At 45.2% G+C, this 21,428-nt stretch overlaps 2 protein-coding genes across 3 annotated transcripts; both read right to left on the bottom strand.

Annotated features, from left to right (window-relative positions):
- Positions 1–5,873: 5,873 nt before the first annotated feature.
- On the bottom strand, positions 5,874–6,611 carry LOC127755790 (E3 ubiquitin-protein ligase PUB22-like). Its single transcript, XM_052281437.1, has one exon. It carries the CDS (start codon positions 6,609–6,611, stop codon positions 5,874–5,876), a length of 738 nt encoding a protein of 245 aa, XP_052137397.1.
- Positions 6,612–14,579: 7,968 nt separating this feature from the next.
- Positions 14,580–17,875, bottom strand: LOC127754050 (uncharacterized). 2 transcript variants are annotated; one of them, XM_052279504.1, is made up of 7 exons: positions 17,390–17,875; positions 16,725–16,835; positions 16,485–16,643; positions 16,047–16,208; positions 15,487–15,603; positions 15,248–15,355; positions 14,580–15,161 (listed from the first exon to the last, which is right to left on the bottom strand). In XM_052279504.1, the coding sequence occupies exons 1-7, from the start codon at positions 17,771–17,773 to the stop codon at positions 14,730–14,732; spliced, it is 1,473 nt and encodes a 490-aa protein (XP_052135464.1). In that variant the 5' UTR covers positions 17,774–17,875; the 3' UTR covers positions 14,580–14,729. The 2 variants fall into 2 exon arrangements, with proteins under 2 accessions (XP_052135464.1, XP_052135465.1); XM_052279505.1 differs by having other exon boundaries at positions 17,396–17,875.
- Positions 17,876–21,428: the final 3,553 nt, after the last annotated feature.

Raw genomic sequence — 21,428 nt, 5'->3', positions numbered from 1 at the left:
GCAACTATTAGATTAAATCCGACGAAATAAAGCTGGGAAAATCATGGAGAAATGATGAGAAAGGAGTGGGAATCGATTTTTTTCAATCAAATTGTAGTAGAAAACACACAATCAATATAGCGCCGAGGTTCAACTCGGGAGACGTGCGGCGAACAAATCGGATTAAAAAACCGGATGAGAAAAACCAAAACTGCAAGGGAGAAAAAACCGGTGAAAAAAATTGACAAAAAAACCAAAAGCATCTAGGAGGGGCGCGGTGAACGGATTTAAAAAAATGGACGAAAAAAACCAATGCGCACAAAAAAAACTCGTTTGCGTGCAAAAACAAGTCGCAAAAATACCGGTGAAAAAAAACTGTTTATTTTTTGTTTTTTTACTGGTGAGACTATTTTTCCTTTTTTTTTTCTAGAGTCGGACGATTGTTTTTTACTGACGACACATAAGCTTTTTTTAGAGAAAATCCCCCGTGTACCACTGAAAGTTCACCTAATCCCTTCTGTACCCCTGAATTTTGCTCAATCCCTTACATACCTCTGAATTTTAGTTTGAATCCCTTCCATGCCCTTTCCGCTAGTTGACCGTTAGTTGACCGTTAAATTCTTAAGAAAAAGTCCATTTTGCCCTTTGGTATAAAGAAGCATATAAATTAATAGAGTATATTGTTGGAGCATAGAAATTTGTTATATAAGACTATTATGTTTATGAGATAGTTATGCACCATATTATTTGTGATAAATATACTTTTAGATATGACATAAAAAATTAATACTTAGTTATTAAAAGATTTTTTTTTAGCATATGTGTTCTGATAGTAATAAACAAATCTGTTGTATTACTATGAAAACACATATGCTACATAAATGAACTTTTAATAACTAATAAATAAGTATTAACTTTTTATATCATATGTAAAAGTAAATTTGTCACAAATAATATGGTGCATCACAGACTCATAAATATAATAGTTTGATCCAATAAATTTTTACATTCCAACAATGTACTTCATTAATTTATTATGTTTCTTCATAGCAAAGGGCAAAATGAACTTTTTCAAAAGAATTTAACGGTCAACTAGCGGAAAGGGCATGGAAGGGATCCAAACTAAAATTCAGGGGTATGTAAGGGATTGAGCAAAATTCAGGGGTATAAAAGGGATTAGGTGAACTTTCATGGGTACATAGGGGATTTTCTCCTTTTCTTTTTTTATGGGACTATCTATATGGGATTCGCATGATTTTTTTAGTCTTTCATCATTCAGTGTTTCACCAAGTAGATCAAAACTGTTTTATCAAGTAGATCAAAAATATTTCACTAAGTAGATCGAAAATGTTTCAATTTTTTAGAAAGCTGAAACACCGTAAATGTTTCACCAAGTAGATCGGAAATGTTTCAATCTTTTTAAAAGCTGAAACACAATTAAATCACCTCGTGAAACATTTTGCTACAACATATGAAACAACGGTTCTAAATATATTGAAACATGAATGATTTAGCTATCAAAAATCATGCGACGTCGACAACTATTTAGCATTCCCCTTTTTTATTGCTTGTTGAGTTGGACTTTTTTTTTCTTTTCTTTCACCTTTTTAGTCAGACTTTTGTTTTCTTTTTTCACCGCCTATGGAAATTTCTTGTTCTTTTTAAGTAGAGAAGATAGAGATAAGAGATTAAAACCGAAACATAAAATTAAAACCGATTCAAATACGGATGACGTACCAAAGTACCGACATAAACATCTTCAATTTTTATAATAAATAGAGATAGAGATATGAATATATAAAGTTTATATGTTGATAGTTTCTGTGCATAAAGTTAGACTTTTATTCATAAAACGTTTGTAAATCTTCTTAACTCGTATTCCCTCAGTTCCATAATATAAGGCACAACTACTTTTTAATATTGTTTCATGATATAAGACGTGCATGCATGCATGTCATTAACTAGCATATATTTTCCCCAAAAATATTATTATTAAAATCATCCACCTTCAAGATCTTTAATTTTAGGGTTAATTGGACCCATGCCATTATAACTTTCATGGTTTTGAAATATGCCATTGATATTTATCTATTTGAAACCATGTCATTATAATTTCACATTTATCTATTATATGCCACTACTTACCCATTCAACACATTTTCTAAACTTATAGGACCAAATTGTCCCTATCTTCATCCTCATCCTCTTCCAATCTCTAGTTCTCTACCATGTTCATCTTCCATCTCCTTCTCCCTTCAAGCAGCCGGTGGTTGCAGCTGCTACTACTCTTCCTATTGGATGGCATTAGGAAGGATGCAAGCAAGCAGCAGGTGGTTGCACCTGCTGCTCCTTTTCCTGTTGGAGTAGGAGAGCTTCTTCCAAATGGACTTGGGGATCCCCGACGTGGAGGCCCGTGTCCTGTGACCCTGGCGGAAATGAAACAGCGCAGGAGCACGGCAGCCATGGGCACGGAGGGTTGCGCCGGCAAGAGCAGCAAGTGCGTGAGGCGGAGCGCGAGCACATCCGGCCAGGTGGGAACATCCCCTGCGCCCGTGACCTCGTCTCGTTCGCTAGGATGTCAGGTTCGACGAGCAAGATAGAGAGGGGAGGGGACGAACCGATGAAGAAGAATATATGGGTAATTTGGTCATAATATCTTGGAAAATGTGTTAAAGGGGTAAGTAGTGGTATATAATGGATAGGTGTGAAATAGGATAATGAGTGTTGCTCAAAAGGTGATTAGTCCTACTCAAACTGCTTTTATACCTAGGAGAAATATTATGGAAGGTGTTGTTATTTTGCATGAAACTATGCATGAATTACATCGTAAGAATAAAAGTGTTGTGATTTTTAAGATTGATTTTGAAAAATCCTATGATAAGGTTAAATGGTCTTTTGTACAACATACGTTGAGGATGAAGGGCTTCTCTCCTAAATGGTGTGAGTGGATAGCTTCTTTTATTCAAGGGGGTCATGTTGGTATTAAAGTAAATGATCAAACTGGTAATAATTTTCAAACGTATAAGGGTCTGAGGCAAGGTGATCCTTTGTCACCAATTCTTTTTAATATAGTAGCTGATATGCTTACTTTACTAATTAAGAGGGCTAAAGATGTAGGTTCGTTGAATGGGGTTGTTCCTCATTTAGTTGATGATGGTTTGTCTATCTTGCAATATGCAGATGATACCATTATTTTTTTAGAGCATGATTTACAACAAGAAAAGAATTTGAAATTGATTTTATCTGTGTTTGAAAAGTTGTCTGGTTTGAAGATAAATTTTCACAAGAGTGAATTATTTTGTTTTGGTCAGGCAAAGGAGTTTTATGATCAGTATTCTAACATCTTTGGTTGTAAGCTTGGCTCGTTTCCTGTTAAATATGTTGGTATCCCGATGCATTATAGGAAGCTGAATAATAAAGATTGGGAAGTAATTGAGCAAAGAATTGAGGAAAAACTTTGTAGTTGGAAAGGAAAACATTTGTCAGTTGGGGGTAGACTGGTTTTGATTAACTCTGTTCTTTCAAGTTTAGTTATGTTTATGATTTCATTTTTTGAGATACCGAAAGGGGTTCTTCAAAAAATTGATTATTATAGATCACGTTTTTTCTGGCAAGGGGATGACCACAAAAAAAAAGTATAGACTTACTAGATGGGATATAGTTTGTCAACCCAAGGATCAGGGTGGTTTAGGGGTCCACAATTTGGAAATACAAAACAAGTGTCTCTTGAGTAAGTGGTTGTTTAAATTAATTAATGAGGAAGGTGTTTGGCAGACTTTATTAAAGAGAAAGTAGGAAACATGGTGATTCTCATTTTTGGTCAGGTCTAATGAAGGTCAAAGATACTATCTTACATATGGGTTCTTGGATTGTGAATGATGGGAATCAAACAAGGTTTTGGGAAGATAAATGGCTAGGAAACTTGGCGTTTAAAGATAAATATCCATCTTTATACTCTATTGTCCGAAGGAAAAGTTCTACTATTGCTAATGTTATGAGTTTTGTTCCACTTAATGTTTCCTTCAGGAGATCCTTAGTTGGTCAGAATCTTATATATTGGCATGATTTGTGTGCTTCCATTATACATATTCAGTTGAACCAATCCTCTGATTGTTTTAGATGGAATTATCATTGGAATGGTAGATTTTCTGTTATGTCAATGTATCTTGCTCTAATTAATAATGGTTATATTGAGATAAATAAGATTGTTTGGAAACTTAAGATGCCACTTAATATTAAGATCTTTATGTAGTACTTGCTTAAAGGGCTGGTGCTAACTAAGGACAATTTGGCAAGACGGAATTGGAATGGCAGTTTAAGATGTTGTTTCTGTATGGAAAATGAGACCATTCAATATCTTTTTCTTGACTGTCATTTTGCAAAATTTGTTTGGAGAGTAGTACAGTTTTCTTTTGGTTTAAACCTCCCTAGTACCATATCTAATATGTTTGATTGTTGGCTTTTAGGGATTGACAAGAAGATGAGTAAACTCATACTTGTTAAAGCATCTGTCATTTGTTGGGCTCTGTGGTTGAGTAGGAATGATATAGTTTTTGACAAATCACCATCTATCTCATATATGCAGGTAATATTCAAGGCAACATATTTGCTCCGGTTTTTGGCAAAGCTGCAAAAGTGTGAAGATGATGGAGAGTTTATGAAGGTTGCATGCCGTAAACTGGAGACGACGGTTATGCAAATATTTGCGAACCATGGATGGAGATTCACAAATAGACTTGAATAAATGTGTGTTCCTTTTCTTGGTTTGGTTTTTTTATCTTTGGGTGTGTTTAATTTTATTTGAACTTCACTCGTTGTTTGTGTGATTCCCTGTAATAATTGGCTGTAGCTCTAATGAGCAAAGGCCGGGATATTTATTCCATTATCTAAAAAAGGTGTGAAATTATAATGGCATGAATCCAAATAGGTAATATTAATGGCATATTTCAAAACCCTGATATTTATAATGGCATGGATCCAATTAACCCATTGATATAAGGAGCTGTAAAAAGAGGGTACAACCGAGACTCGAACCGTGGGCCCAGGACAACAAACAAAAGTAACTAACCACTCCACTGGCAGAACGCATGTTGAAGTAGCGTCATGCATATTATTTTGGAAAAAGTACGCCGAAGGTCCCTCAACTTGACACCGAGTTACAGAAACGTCCTCAAACCGCAAAACCAGATATCCGGCATCCCTTAACTAATCAAAACCGGTCACTTTAGGTCCTCTGGTGGTTTTGACCCCGGTTTTGTCCTACATGGCAGCTGAGTCAGCATGAGCCCCACAAGGGCCCCACATGTCAGGTGCCCACGTCAGCACCTCTCTCTTCCTGTCTTCCCCCCTTCTCTTTCTCTTTCTCTGTTTCTCTCCTTCCTTCCTCGTTCTCGCGAGCTTCCCCCAAGCGGCCGACGAGCTCGACCGCGTCATTGGCTGCGAGGTGGTCGGAGACCCACGTCTTGAGCTCGCGCCGCCTCGAGCATAAAGAGTTGGACGAGGAGGCGGCGGCCATGAGCCAGCGTCCACGGAGAAGACGCTGGACACGGCGTCGTGGTGGTCGTCTCCGTCGTAGCGGCGGGGGATTTGGTGGTTCTTGGCGTCGTGGCTATGTTGCTGCTACTACTGCCGGTTCGCTCAAGGGACGAGGCGAGCTGTCTCGGCGAGCCGCCGAGACGGAGCCCAAGAAGTAGCTGACTTCCCGGAGCATCCGCGGGTTCGGCGGCGACGATGACTATGGAGGACGGCGTGCCGGTGGCCGAGCGCCTGCGGCGGCAGGACGCCGGACCACCCGAACGGCGTGGCCACAGCTAGCATGCCAGATCACAGGGTCTTCTCCCCCAAATCTCACGTGCCAGTCGCTGCCGCGAGATGGACACAGCAGCGTCATCCTCCTACTCCTCGCCGGCGGCGGCTACAGCCGCGGATGCCTTGTCGTCCGGCTCACCTGCTTCTTCGAGGAACGCTCGCCATCGGCAGCGTAAGGGGGTCCGGCTCCGGATGCTACGACGGCTGGGCCGACAGCCTAGCCTCTCCGGCGGCATCGCTGACATCATCGCCTTCAGTAGGAGGACGGAGGCGAGGGTGTCGAGGAAGCCGCCATTGTCCTTGCCGAGGATACAGCGCAGGGTGGGCTCGAACGGCTTGAGGGAGTAGAGCACGCCCAGGGCCTCCTCCTCCGGCGAGCTCGTCGAGATGGGGGAATCGATCACCGAGTCGAGCAGGTCATCGTCCGACCTGGCCGACATGTAGGTGGAGGCGGCGGCGTGGCTCTGGACGACGACGGAGACGAGGAACTCGACGGCACCGGGAGTGGCCTCGACGTAGCGCTTGTTGCAGTCGCTCTCGGTGGTGATGGCCTTGATCTCCCGGAGCGCGGTGAGCTGCCGCTGCCTGCCACTGCCGCCGAGCATCGTTGTCCCCTCGTCAACGAGCGCGGTGACGCGGCAAGAGTCGACAGGCGCACACGGGGTGGGGAACCGCTCGAAGGCGTGCGTGGCGCACCCTGCCTGGATGACCCGCCGCAGCGTGTGGTTGGGTGTCGCCTCCCGCTCCGCTAGAGCCAGCTGCCGGGTGATCTCGCGCTTCCTCTCGGGATGTCCTTTGCCGCCGTCCTCACGCAGGTGCGTCATGGCGGGTGGATTTCCTTGGTGATGTTCATGATCCTCCCAGTGATGTTCGTGCCATCAAATGTACACCCAGTCCACGACGACGAACACGTGGCGCACCGTGTAGAGCAGCTGCACCAGTGCCCTCACCGGCGGCGAGAACGCGCCGCACCCAGGGTGCCGACCACGTTCTCGGTGAGATCTGGCACGAGAGGAGAAACAAAGAAAGAGAAGAGGGGAAAGAGAGAGGTGCTGACGTGGACACCTGACATGTGGGGCCTGCGTGGGTCCTACGGTGACTCGCTGCCACGTAGGATAAAACCGGAGTCAAAACCACCGGAGGACCTAAAGTGACTGGTTTTGATTAGTTAAGGGGCACCGGATATCTGGTTTTGCGGTTTGAGGACGTTTTTGTAACTTGATGTCAAGTTGAGGGACCTTCGGTGTACTTTTTCCTATTATTTTACATGCGTTGCACCTCAGCGCCGGGGTGAGCAGGTACCCGACGGCCACCACGGTGGCGTATGGGCTGCGGCCCTTTCGCTTGCCAAGTTTCGAGGCCCATACGAGGCAGTCACTGAGCTAGTAAGCTCTCCTTTTAGTCCCACCTCTCTTACTGAACACACATTGCACCATCTTATATACTGAGGCCGGGAATGCCACGGCGTGAAACCCCCTCCCCTGAGCCGAGCCTAGCACGTCGAACACGTGGGTTTCTTTATTGTGCATCCTTGATTCATCTTGGCCCGATTGAATTGGTTTGTCCTCGGACACTTTTGAAAAATTTAAAAAAAAATTTATCCGAGATCTCCATCAGCACATCCTGCGGCAGCTCCGGTGAATTTCCTGCCTTGGCCCCTTTCAAGAAATTCTCTGCAAAACTTGGGAAAACTTTGGAGATTGTACAGCCCATATTGCCTGTTAAAAAGAGCCTGGCTCTTGGTGGATGTCTTGCTATACTGGAATGATTTCTGAAGAAAAGACTCCAATGTTTGATGCAATGTGACCTGATCGCTCTGAATTTATAGCTGCTCCCCCAACCCGAGCAGGACGAGGAAATCTCACCAACTTCAGTGGTTAAATGAGAACATGGGCAGATTTCCGTCTAAACTCTGGATCAGAATCGGATTTGCAAAAGTTGGCAAATCTTCAGAGTTCAGAGTTTGTACAGTAAAACCCTGGCTCTTGGCTCTTGCAATCCTGGAAGAACTAGTTCTGTTGTGATTTCTGAAGAGAAACTCGCAATCTTGGAAGCAACGTGACCTGATCCCCCTATATTTATAGCTCCCCAATCCGAGCAGGAGGGAATCCGACCAAACATCAGTGCTTGCGTCAGAACAGAATTCCATCTAAACTCTGGATCGGAATAGGACTCTGAATCAAACGGAATACGATTCCATCTCGTGAAGACAGAAGACGGAAGCGTGGTCGCGTTCTGAAATACATTGACAGATTCTGCAAAAATGGAGGGATGAACTATTGAAGCTAAATCCTACTGAAGCTAGCAGACTACGATGAATTATTCCTTGTCTGGCAACCCAGGAGACGCATGTCAGCAACAGCAAGCCCCTTCCTGTCAAAAAGAGAACACAACAACTTCACAGTGCTTGATCAAAATCTCCTCGCCATTTTCCTTTTTGTCATCTTCCCCTTCAACCACATACTGTATATGTTATATTACATCCGTTCCGTTCTGTTTGACGTTTCGGACAGCTTCGACAAATTTAAGGAACCTGTGAATTGACCATCGAGGACAGCTTCTACGCCACATCAGCGAGGACATGGCATAGCTTCGCTCTCTTCTTCTATACCCTGAGCCCTGAGGTTGAATCTGAATTTGAATCTTGATATGTCGTTTCTGAGAATAATTAGTGAATCTTGGTCAAGCTACCAACTTTTTGAGATAATGGAAATGGATTACATCTCCGGCTTCTGTCATAAGACACACAGCCATAAATTTAATAGTAATAAAAAGGTAAGATAAAAGTAAATCAAAATGAGAAATAAGGTGATGGGACAAATTCCCAACTCTCCTTTATTATTGACTAGCGTTAAACACATAAAATATTTTAGCTAGCAATTCTTATGGAACTACGCCACCCATAGTGGAATAAGAGACCCTTGGCTACCAATTCTAAGAGTGTAACACCATTGTGCATAGTATCCTGCTCCTCCTGTGATAGCATTGTAGACCAGAAGTGGAGCCAGTAGGAAGACATGAAGATAACATGCATAGGGTTGGATAATTGTTTACCATTAAAAACTTTATCATTGCGACAACGCCAAATTAACCAACATACAGCGCTAGCTCCAATTAGAATCATCTTCTTAATGGACCTAGATACCCCTCTAAGCCAATTACCGAAAATGTTTTTGGCGTTACGGGGTGGGGAGATATTAAAAGCAAAAAAAACACATCTCCAAACAAACTAAGCGACATGACACTCAAAGAAAAGATGATGGATTGTCTCGTGCATAGCAGAAAGAACAATGTTTGTCTCCCCCATTTTCTTTTAGCCAGGTTATCTTTTGTTAGAATTACTTTCTTACGAAGAAACCACATAAAGACCTTGATCTTTAGTAGAATTTTCAAGTCCCACAGAATTCTCTTTTTATCCAAACATTACAGTTCATGATCGCGGCATACATAGATTTGACGGAAAATTGACCATTCTTATGAAGCGACCATACAAAGCAGTCCTTTTCATTTGACAGAGTTATATTAGCTAGCCTGAGGATCAAATCGTTCCACTCGATTAGCTTTTGGCCAACAATAGCTTTTCTAAAAGAGATATTTAGCGGCGTTGTGCTCATGACCTCTGCCACTGTATACTGCTTTTTTCGAGCCACATTATATAATGTAGGGTATTGATCTTTGAAAGCACGCGATCCCAACCACGTGTCTTCCCAAAATCTTATGTTTGTCCCATTGCCACATCTAAAAGAACCAAACCTAAGAAATTGGTCTTTGACTTTCATTAAACCGGCCCAGAACTGAGAAATACCCATCTTACTGGACATACCAGAAAGAGGTTTACCCTTTAAGTATTTATTTCGCAAAAGGTCTTGCCATAGGCCTTCACCATTAAACAACTGGAAAAGCCATTTGTTTAATAAGCAGCTATTTTTTATATCAAGGTTATGGACACCTAGTCCACCTTGATCTTTTGAACAGCTGGTGGCGGTGGCGTCGCCATGCGCAGATCGATGTCACGCGTTCTTGATTTTTGAGCGTGTTCTTGGCCTCTTTGCCTTGCCTCCCTGCCCTCCCGGAGCGAGCGCGCGGCCGTGTTGTCGGCAGCTGGACTCTGCACGTCGCAGCAGAGCGCCACCCTCTTGCCGGCGGCGGCGGGGTGGGGGTGGAGCGAGCTCCGGTCGCCGGTGCGATTGAGGTTGGGGGCTTGGGGCTCAGGCCAGGCGAGGCGAGGCGAGGCGAGGAATGAAGAAAGAGCCGGGGGTATAAATAACCGTCGGCTTCTAGAAGCGACGGAAGCGGAGGTGGCGGAATTTGGTCTGGTTGTCCGGTCAGGGCCCACCAGTAATGTGGGGGCCCAGTCTTGTCTTGTGGTGCACGTCTCCGCCTCCGCCGCCTCATCCAGACCGGCGACGGCAGCAGCAAGCTCAGACGAGACGACACGGCGTGGCGTGGCGCTCGGGTGTCCTCGCCGTGCGCGTGCTCCATGCCCGCACACGCGTTCCGCCGCCGCCGCCGCCGTTGAAGAGGTCTCGGTGCAGGATGGCCGGCGAGGCAGCTCTTGGCGTTCACCTTGAACATCTTAAGGAGCTCCGAGGCCATCTGCCTCGCCGCCGGCGAGCACCCGCTCTGCATCAGCAGGAGCAGCTTCGTCAGCCCGCCCTTGGACGCCGCGCGCCGGTCCCTGTACCGGTGGCACACCGCCCACAGCACGGACACCGCCGCCTCCGCGCCGCCCATCCCGCCGCACTTCATCATCCTCGCCGCTGTCCCGGAGCAGCGACTCCACCAGCCTCGCCGCGTCGACGCGGGCCTCGAGCCCGCTCCCGCTCCGCATCACGCGCGCCAGCGACGCCGCCACCGACGGCGCGGCGCCCCCCGCGGCGAGCGCGGCGACGACGCGCCTCCTGTTCTCCTCCTCGATGCAGTCCGACGTGGCGAGCACCGCGAGCACCCGGACGGCCGCCTCGACGGCCTCCACGCCGCCATCATCATCATCGCCCTTCCCCCTCCTCCGGAGCACCGACGCCACGGTCTCCGCCGCGCCACCGCCCACCGGCCCTCGCGAGCGCGTTCTTGTCGAATTCGTCGACGTCGTCGTCAGACAGGAACGCCGCGAGCTTACGCAGCGCCGGGCACGGGTCGACCCCGGGCGCCGCGACCCGGCGGAGGAGCTCCGCCGCCGCAGCAGCCGGGGTGGGGCCAACAGCCGATGGCGCCGGGGACGGCGCGGCCGTGGATGCCCAGAGCGCGATGAAACCACGATGGCGTCGCTGTCGGCCGCGCCCCTCGCGAACGCGCCCCCGTGGAACGTCACGATCACCGGCAGCCTCCTCCCGGAACACGCCGTCGGCAGGTTGCACGGCGCGGCGGGAGAGCCCCTGCGCCACCGTCGCTGCGGTCGTGTGGCTGCGGAGGCGGAGGGTTCGCGGCGGCGGGGCATCGTATCGTAGCGATGAGACAAATCGTAAGCGATTAGAAGATTCAAACAACCAATCAATTTCAAAATCGTCTGCAGCAGCGAAGAGCCGAAGACCACACGTATGGGCTGCGGCCCTTTCGCTTGCCGAGTTTCGAGGCCCATACGATGAAGCCACTGAGCTAGTAAGCTCTCCTTTTAGTCCCACCTCGCTTACTGAACAAACATTGCACCATCTTATATACTGAGCCCGGGAACGCCAATGAGTGAAACACCCTCTCCTGAGCCGAGCGAGCACTTGAGATTCTGTATGTGTATTTTGAGCGATAGTTGGTTCTTTCGCACATATCCTAGGCCCGATTGAACTTGTTATCCTTAAGACTTTTTTTGAAAAAATTTTTTTTTATCGTTTGGACTGGAATTTAATTTCGTGCACAAATGAACATTTATTGTTTAGGCTACCCCATACCAACATTATAGTTTGGACTGGAATTTAATTTCACGCATAAATGAACCTCTATTGTTTAGGCTACAGTTCTATTCAGGACTCTCATTCAGAATGTGTTCTTTGTTGCATATGGACCAGCTAAAACTTGATATAAATTTATTTTAGTTGTACGATTAGTGTATAATGTAAATGGGCTCATATACCATACAGGTCATGGTTGCGTGAATGCTCGACTCCACTAGCTAGTAGAGATTGAAAATTTTAATATTAATATGCTAACTCGGTGTAGCTATCACCTACAGAATACATAATTCACACATTTATGTGTGTATAGAAGAATACAGAAAAGGTCTAAATCGCCCCATAAACTTTCATACATTCTGTACGCCTAAACTTTTCAAATCAGACAAATTACCCTCCTAACAAAATTCAAGGCGGTACTCGTCCTACATGATTAAAGTAATAATAGGTTCCACGTATTAGTGTTATCAGCACAACAACAAGATTGAAGAAATAATAGGTTCCACGTATCAGTGTTATCTGCACCTCCCTACCTCCTGAGAGAGTGGGATGCTCGCTCATCAACTTATCGTCGTCCAGGAGCCTTACAACTAGGATAGGCAAGGTTAGAAGTGGCGCGACCAGGTGACTATAGGCTTAAGGCTTCTACCCGCCAACAATGAGAGGGGCCATCGAAGATGCCTCAGACTCCTTCAGATATGACAAGAGTCGGGCCCTCATTGAGCGCATCTCCACTAAGTACGATGAGCTTCGCCTCTGAGTCTCTGACCTACCCTCATTCGAGATAATGGCAAGATGGAGGACAAGAGCAATTTGCCTCTAGCCCCAACTCGATGCCGTCGGTGCAGCTGTCAGCTCGACACCACCCTTCGTACTTTGCTACCAATTTGCTACCAGATCAACACATCTACACCATCTTCTCCGCCTTGTCCCTCCTTCCTCCCTCACCCTCTCGCCGCCTATCTCTAAGAACGGCGAAGGTCCCGAGGTGACAACGGTGGACACACCAAAAATCAAGCAGCATGGACTCAACTAGATCACTCACGAAGGGACGCAACACCACAGCAAAGAATTGGATGGTCTAGGACTAGAAATAGTAGCCAACCTCCACCTTCACTTTTTATTACCACAAGAAGTGAGAATTCACGCCGTCATCTTGAGAACCTTTAGGTGACATCCTCCCCTTCCTCTATGCCACTACTACACAAAAGATTTTCCTGGACAGTGACTCATTGTAATTGCAAATAGGCCATATATAACTGGTCGCGTCTGAGAAAATAGGGCCCATTTTCGCGTGCGGTCCATTTAAGAGGATCGCACCAAAAAATTGGTTTTTCCATGCGGTCCTCTTAAATGGACCGCACGCGAAAATGGGCCTATTTTCACGTACAGATCTATTAAAAGAACCGCACGCAAAAATACCCACCCTCCCTTTCCGTCCTATCCACTTTAAAATTTCCCTTCTTTCTCCTCTCATCTCTCATCTCTCCTCTCTATCTCTTTTTCTTCCCTCATCTCCTCTTTTTCTCCTCTCCTCATTTTCCTCGTCATCTCCTGTCCTCTCCTCCCCGAGTCCCGACGGCGCGCGATGACGGCGGCGGCAACGACGACGCGCGGCGACCGCGACGGAACGCGTCGGCAGTGGCGGCGTGGCGATGGCGAGCGGGATCCGGCGGGTGGCGGCCAACCCCCGCACGGATCCAGCAGCGGCGGCCGTCCCCGCACCGATCCGGCGGCCGGCCACCCTCTCACCTGCGAGATCCTGCTCCCCTCCCCGCCCCTCCCCTTCCTTCCCTCCCCAAATCCAGCGGAGGGGAGGGGCATCGGCGGCGGTGCGGCCGGAAGGGAGCCCGGAGGCCAGCGGGAGCATAGATCCAGCGGCCGGCCACCCTCCTCCCGCAGGATCCAGCTCCCCTCCCCTCCTCTTCCTTCCCTCAGGCCGGCGGCGCGGAGGCCGCCGCCGACGATGACGAGTGCGGGAGCGGCATCCTCAGCCGACCACCACCACCACGACGACGACGACGACGACGAGGAGGCGGCGGCCGGGAGCGGCACCGCCACCGGATTTTTGAAAAAAAATTTCCGGATTTTCCCGTGCGGGCGACATATGCACCCGCACGCGAAAATCAAAGTCAACAGCACGGAAAAAATGTTTTCCTAGTAGTGTGCACGCCTCGTGGATGACGCGAGGATGCTGCAGAGCTCGAGCTCAAGTAGACAGTCATTGCGCATGGCTCCTCCCAGCCTCTCCAACCTCGATGGCCGCTGGCGTGTCTCCTCCTCGGCCTCCAACGCGAGGAGGCCGTAGAGCTCAAGCTCAATGATGCAGCCACTAACACACATCTCCTCGGTCTCCGACGCGATGAGGCTGCATAGAGCAAGCTCGACGAGGCTGTAGCTTTTCATTTGCAAATATGCTATTTGGCTTATTCCACGGATAAGCGAAATAATGGGGCCATCAGATTCACAGTACTAGTATGTAGCATATCTATACTAGATTTATTTTTTATGGGAAGGGGAGTATATTTCGACAAGATTTCCAGAGCACTAGAAACGAGAAAAATTGATAGCGCACAATTAATTAATTTACTAAACATGGAAAACATGCAGAGAACTTTCAGGAAACACACTGTTAACAGTTCTGGAAGCAGTGATTTTTTTTAACCCAAACTGAGTGCACTTGGTAGGATGACTGGGCTAGTTTTGAGAAGCCTTGTGGAAGCATACCTACACTGCGAGCCATCGTTGGGAGAGGTAAGATTCGATGCAGCAAAGAGCTCCAGAGTAGGTTGCCCATGTAGGCTGCACACAACGATAACAAAAGACCAGGCGCGCATGCAAGTGTCTGGTAATAAATCTGCTCGCCACAGCCGCGAGATTTCACAAGGAAAGCGTGCTCGGAGCTGGAAGGGGGAAGCAAGGAAGCTGGAACTGAGCAGCAGCAGCACGACAGCACCACATGTGTAATTTAAGATACAGAAACAGCCCTTGCAGGCACAAGTGATGATCAATTGTGTTTGTAAACAGAACGGCAAAAAAATGTCAAAAACTAGCTTCCAGCTAGCTTCTTCCAAACCGGACATGAGTGTTGCTGGCGAATCTCGACGATGAAAAGCTATGCTTCCTTGTGTTTGGTGAGTAAGTTGCGCTCGGCGATGCGAAACCGTGTTTCTGCCATCTTGAAGACTGAGGAGTTGAGTAGTCACCACCAGAAGAGAACTGACGGTTATTGTATTGCTTCTTAGGGGTAGATGGAGAAGCCCACACATTGGGTTTGTACTTCTTGTATGGCTGGTCATCCGCATCGTCTGCAATCCAACCACCCCTAGCTTTGGACTTAAAATGAGATGAGTTCCTTCTTTCCTCAAATAAGGGGCTTTTCCTTTTACTTGTGTTGCGAGCATCATGAGGAGCTGATCTAGTGCCAAAATCTTTCTTGCCTTTGCCTTTTTTCCGACTATATGCAGATGATTCACCGTTCATACGATCAGACTGCAAAAAGGGAAACAGGATGTACACAGGATAAATACCCCAAGCAACTCTTATCAGTAGACAATTAATAAGATGCTTCTAACAACCTTGGTGTTCTTTGTGCACCCACGTGCGAAGTGGCCTTCCTCGCCACATTTGTAACACAAAGTTGGAGTTGCCGCGGTACTAGCTTCCCTACGTTGCTTGGCACATCCCTGTTTCAGAAGACATTGATCAGCTGCTGTGAGAAGTAACACATAGAAACAAAGGAAGCCATAACCATGATCAGCTGTTGTGAGACGTAACATATAGAAACAAAGCAAGCCATAATAACCACTAAACTTACCAAACCAGTATGACCAGGTTGGGCACAATTATAACAACTAACTTCTTTTGGACAAATATCAGAGAAGTCGGCGCAACATAGATGACCTTTCTGATTACACACATAGCATTTTATTTCCTGCACAGACCAACAAAGTAGATGGAGGGGGAAAATAAGTTTGGATAATACTATGACTTCAATTAATGCAAACTCGCTGCTACAGGACTTTTGTACTACATAAGAGAATGACTTGCATTATATTGCATGTTAATTAAGTGGACAAAACATGTGGATTCAGGTATTCGACTAACACAGAAGGATAAGGAAGGGGCTTAATGTAAAATTAACCTTGGCTCACAAAATCTAACCAAGCTTGTGAATAGAACATAAAGCTGGATCAACGTAAATGACAAAACCACAATTCATTCATAGGTATATTCTGAAGCAGCACAGTTTGCATTAACAGTAGGATTTAGATTGTAGCCACAGCATATTAAAAGTGAGAGGTGGCTTTAAAGATATGTTGAGTTAGATTTTTTTTTCCTTAGGCAAGTATCCCTCCATGAGAAAACAATACTGACCTTAACATCATCGCGTGGATAATCATTGGCACATCCAAACATATCATGACCTGATTCTCCACATCGTAAACAAAAAGTAGACTGTTGAGTATTCCTATTGTGCTTTTCAGGGCAGTCTTTCGCAATATGACCTCCTTTTTTGCAGATGAAACAGTCTTGACCCTACAAAAATGATTAACAAATGTTTGATTCCTGAAATTGGCAGGCCATGCCACACAGGCAAGAAGCATTGGCAGGGGCAAGTAAATATGTGTGATTAATGAACTGGAAGTCTGGAACCTATCTAAACAAGGCAAGCATGTTAACTTATGAGTTGAAATAACAAATGCAGCAACATCATGTAATTAATGGAAAACTAAATAAGATGATCTTGTCAAGGGCATGAGCATACATACCCAAGTCACCAAGCAATAATGCCTTGGAGCTAGGGAGACCAACCTGCGTGCACTGCTTTGAATTGTGTCCAAACAACCCACAAACAAAACAAGGCCTCTTCCGCTTTTCCATTGGACAGTTAACAGCTACATGACCCTCCTCACCACAATTAAAGCATGTTTCCAATAAAGTTTCACCAGGATCAAAGTATCTTGGTATGCGCTGGATCATGAGGAAAAGCAACATGAGTATTATTATCTTGTGCCACATGTGCATATGCAAGGAAATTCACTTGGTACTTACAAGAAGCTTCCGTAAAACAATATTGTCAGATAAAGGGACATCAGGCCCATCTTCAGTGAGCACTGATTGTGCTGTGCCAGTTTGCCCCTCCTGGGTCCCAGCAACTTGAGACTGAAAGAACAAATCCGCGCATTAGTAACTCCGAAACATATTAGCGTTAGTAATCCATTCCCAACAAAGAAACATCGAATACCAATGCTCACTCACAAACATAAAATCAGTTATCTATTTGTAAGGTTTCCATACCATTAATAAATTCACAAATAGTTCAATACGCGTATACTTTCTAAGAAGCAGCAACATAAAACATTATTTTCACTTGAAGTCTACAGAATCGAAAGACCCTTTCAACAAAAAAATTTATATTGCCTTCTAAAGTTTTAAACATTTTACATAAACCGATATCAATCAGTATACGTGTTTGCTCCCCTTGGGCGTAATATATCGAATGCTTACTAACAATCACTACGGCTGCATTCGCAGAGAGGCGGTAGATATGAACTCCAAGATCCAACAGAATAGTTAGTTAGTCAGTCCACGTACAGCTCACAATCCAACTCAATTCTAGTCTCAAAATAAAAAGAATCCAACTCAATTCTGGCATGGGATGGTGAACTAAATGCAGAGATAGAGCACGAGCAATATCAGGGGAAAGAAAGGCCCACGTGAACCTCCTTGTCGGCGGCGGCGGTCGAGGGCGAGCCCTCGGGCGGCGCCCCCTTCCGCTGCTTCCTCTTCTCCTTGCGCCGCTTCTTCTTCTCCTTGCGCCGCTTCCTGCTGCTGGGATCCGCCTCGCCGAGCTCCACCACGGCATCCTCGTCGATCTCGTCCCCGGACGAGAAGGCGTCGGCCGCGAACCCGGCGCTGGCCTCGCGCCGCCGCCGCCGCCGCGCCGCCCGCGCGACGATCTCGAGGCTGAGGTCCTCGTTGCCCGCCTCCTCGTCGTCGCTGCCGCTTCGAGCCCCCCTGCGCCGCCGCTCCGGGGGCGAGCCTTCCTCGTCGTCCACGTCCGGGTCGCGCCGCGCCCTCGAGCGCCAGCGCTGGGCCATCGGCGGCGGCGGCGGCGAGAGAGCGGAAGAGCAAACCCTAGCGTTCGCGTGCTTTGATTCGGGGCGCGGAGGCGGCGCGAGGAGGAGGGGGCGCGTGGTTTGTGGGGGGAGCGGAATATTCCCCGTGTGAACCAGAGTGAAGCTGAAGCAAGAGGTGCGCGAGCCTAGCGACTACGACCGGGACGGGTTCGCACCGGTGGGTCGGGTTCGGTCCAAATGTTGTGCTACCTCCACCCCTCTCAATTTACGTTTTCTGTTTTAGACGTCGACGGTACAGCAAGGTTGACACAACGAGATTCAGGAAAGTGGCAAAATATCTTATTATTACTATTCCAAACTATATATATTTGTAAGTATCGTTGGTTTTTTATGAGAAATTTACCAATAGCATTTTTTACATGTTAATTTCTACTCTCTTTGTTCTAAAATATTGTCAATGGAGTTTGGCTTCCTCCGTTAAAGCTCATCGATGGCACTTGAATTTTCACACATTGATGTTTTTTTATTTACCATACATGTCAAGTTTTAAGGGAGCAAAAGGTTGTAAAACTAAATACAATGTCAAGAAATTGTGAATAAAAAACATACATGATTAGATATGTCTAAATTGGTGATGTAATCTTTGACTATGAATTAATCCTCGTTTACGTTAAACTCGTCGAGAGATTAAGACTGTTTTACAATTAACGCAAGTTCTAATCATATTTTTAGAGTTAGTTTCAACTTTCAAGCATGATTGCATTAACAAATATTACTTGGAGTTGGTTTCTTTTGGCCACAATGAAAAAAAACACTTCATAAATTTGATCCACTCTAGCATAATATTTAATTGGCTGAAAATATATTTTATACGCCCCTTTTTTGCATGTTGGTTTTTCTTTATATATATATTGTCAATACTAAATAAACTTTACTAGGAACTGAAGAAAATTTGCAGGTAGAATGGGTTCTTTTAATAATTTGTCGAGTACTTACTAATTTTCAGAACACCACGATGATGATTAGTAGTGTGCCCTTTTAAACTCATATCCAATTAAATTATAAATATTTCATAGCGAAAGTAGGCTTGCATGTTTGTTTTGTAAAGGTGATTTCCAAGTTACTTATTTTTGCACATGCATATAGTTACAAAAATTTATGACTCTTAAAAAATACAGTATTATACAACAATAGACCAACAAAATAAATTGCCTTATATAAAGTAGGGAGAAAATTAGGCTTATGTATAAACTAGGGCTAACTAACCTCTGAAAGTAGGATTAAAAGGCTATTCTCCAAAAGGTAAATATTAGGTTAGCCTTAGCAATTGTCTTTACCATGGCTTCTTCGTTTTTGCCAATAGGCTAAAAGAACTTGTGCCCTTTGTTGAACAATTATTTCCTTCCTATCCTTGCATATCTCTTAACTCAGGATGATATCGATCAGCGTGGTTGTTTTTACACACCAAAGATGTTTTTCACATGTGACCACAATGAATGTACTGTGAAGTTGCTTCAAGAGTCCACATCTAATCTTGAGCTTACTCATTGGTCCTGTTCGTTTCTCCAACAATAGTTGGATGAAGATGAATATTTTTATGGCACGTTTTTCAAACTGCTAAACAGTATGTTTCATGTGAAAACTTTTTATATGAAAGTTGTACTAAAATACCAGATTAATCCATTTTCAAGTTCGTAATAATTAAAACTCAATTAATCACACGTTATTACCACATAGTTTTGCGTAAAACACTTAATCTTTATCTTTATTTTCGGGAGATTCAAACACCACCAATTGTAATGTTTCATGACAACGTGCCAAATGGCCCTGGGGGGGGGGGGGGGTCGGGGAGATCCAAGCTTATGTTAATGGAGTATATTATGGTACATGTCAATATTGATGCATCATTTAGTAAAATAATATAAGTTTGTCTATATATGTATATGTGTAATTAATTATATAGACAAATACTAAGATATATTTAAGATTAAACGTATGTATTTCTCTTAGGACTAAAAACATGATATGGTCGTCGAGCTTGGTATTTAATCCCAATTCAGACAAATGGGCACTTAATTTTAGACTGACGTTACTAGGGACACAATGGGCAGTACAGGCAAACATTGATCGATATTTGGCTGAAACAACACGCTTCTTGATTGTTATTGGTTTGGCTACTGAAATGGCACATATCGGCCACTCTAGTCGGTACTAGAGCGAAGGTTGTCTTCTTGTGTTATAGTTGGAAATTTCTTTTTATCTGGGAACACAAAATGGAGCGATCTATTATCGCTTGATTAATTAAGTATTAGCTTAAAAAACTTAAAAATAGATTAATATTAATTTTAAAGCAACTTTCCTAACCCCCGCGCCTCCATCCACGCTTGCACAAAGTAACCGCTCCTCCCCCTTTGATGCCGAGCCGCCGTCGATTCCCCTCACTGCCCCCTCCCCTTCCAAATCACTTGCGCCGCCGCAAGAAAGGGCGTCCTTGCCGCCGCCCTTGCCGTCCTCCACCACGAGCTTCCTCCCTTCCCTCCGGCCCGTGCCCCGCCCACCGCAAGTGCCACCGACGCCGCCATCGATCCTCTGTTATTGCTTGCCCTGGAATCCGTTCCTAATCTGCGGCCATCGATCCTTCCTCATTAAGGGCGTCATCTCGCCGGTGTCGTGAAGTCTGTCTTATCCCCGAAACAAACTGCCCCAGCCCCGTCGATGCTGCCACCCTGCCCTTCGACCTCTGACGCCGCCCTGCCACCTCCCTACATCCTCGACGCTTCCCTCGCTGCCTGGACAGCGGCGACGGAGGAACAGGTAAGATTATTAGTGCAGTACCATGTTTGTGCATTTTTCCCGTTCCCTGTTGTGCTAGCGTACATTACTTCATCGTTTTTGTGTGAACCATATATAAATCTCATTATATGTTTAATTGTTAGAACGATAAAATTTTGAATATTTCATACTGTTGAAGTAAATAAACTCTTGTCATAAGATGGCTAAATTCCCTTTCCAGAATCTGAAGTTCAATTCATGTGCTTCATTTCCTTTTTAGCCTGAGATGCAGAGGTTTGCTAACAAAATGAACTCCTGTCACGAGATGATTAAATATGATCCTTTTCCTCTAATACTGAATCAGTTCTACTGATGTGCTTCATTTCTACGTTAGCCTTGAGATGCAGAACTTACTACCTTTCCTTCAAAACCTTATTTGTGCATATCCTTCAAAATAATATCTTTTGCATATTCCTTTTATCCATATTGAAAGGAAACCTCAGCTACTAGGCTCTGTTGAGTTGAGGTTGTACTGACTTCTTTAGCACCACCACAACCACAACAACGGCAACAAATTTCAATTATAAATTTGAGCTTGACATTTTATATCCTACTAGCTATTCAGGTCCATTTCGTGGTATATACAGTGGAAATTATTTTTATTTCTGAGCAATAATCATTAATTATCTGAGATGAAAAATTAGAAAACATAGTCTGTTTAGGCCATGTATGCTGAAGTGGTATATCCACTTCTGCTGTCCGATTCAGTTTCTGTGATATGGTCAATAGTGCTCATTGAGAATTGGCTAAAGATATTTAAATATCCAGTTTTAGCTAATTAAAGACATTTGCTTGATTGAAAATCTCAGGTTTTCAAATCTGTTAACAATACATGACTCAGGTT

Source organism: Oryza glaberrima, chromosome 11 (assembly GCF_000147395.1).
Source record: "Oryza glaberrima chromosome 11, OglaRS2, whole genome shotgun sequence".
Lineage (NCBI taxonomy): Eukaryota > Viridiplantae > Streptophyta > Magnoliopsida > Poales > Poaceae > Oryza > Oryza glaberrima.
This window is presented reverse-complemented; position numbering and strand designations above follow the sequence as displayed.

What these genes read in the sequence shown, in the direction of transcription:
- LOC127755790 (XM_052281437.1), bottom strand. Translation starts at nt 6,611, where the DNA reads ATGACGCACCTGCGTGAGGACGGCGGCAAAGGACATCCCGAGAGGAAG.
- LOC127754050 (XM_052279504.1), bottom strand. Translation starts at nt 17,773, where the DNA reads ATGGCCCAGCGCTGGCGCTCGAGGGCGCGGCGCGACCCGGACGTGGAC. An exon ending in TTGTTTTACGGAAGCTTCTT is followed by an intron (nt 16,644 to 16,724) that starts GTAAGTACCAAG and finishes CTCATGATCCAG; the next exon opens with CGCATACCAAGATACTTTGA. An exon ending in ATTCAAAGCAGTGCACGCAG is followed by an intron (nt 16,209 to 16,484) that starts GTTGGTCTCCCT and finishes TCATTTTTGTAG; the next exon opens with GGTCAAGACTGTTTCATCTG.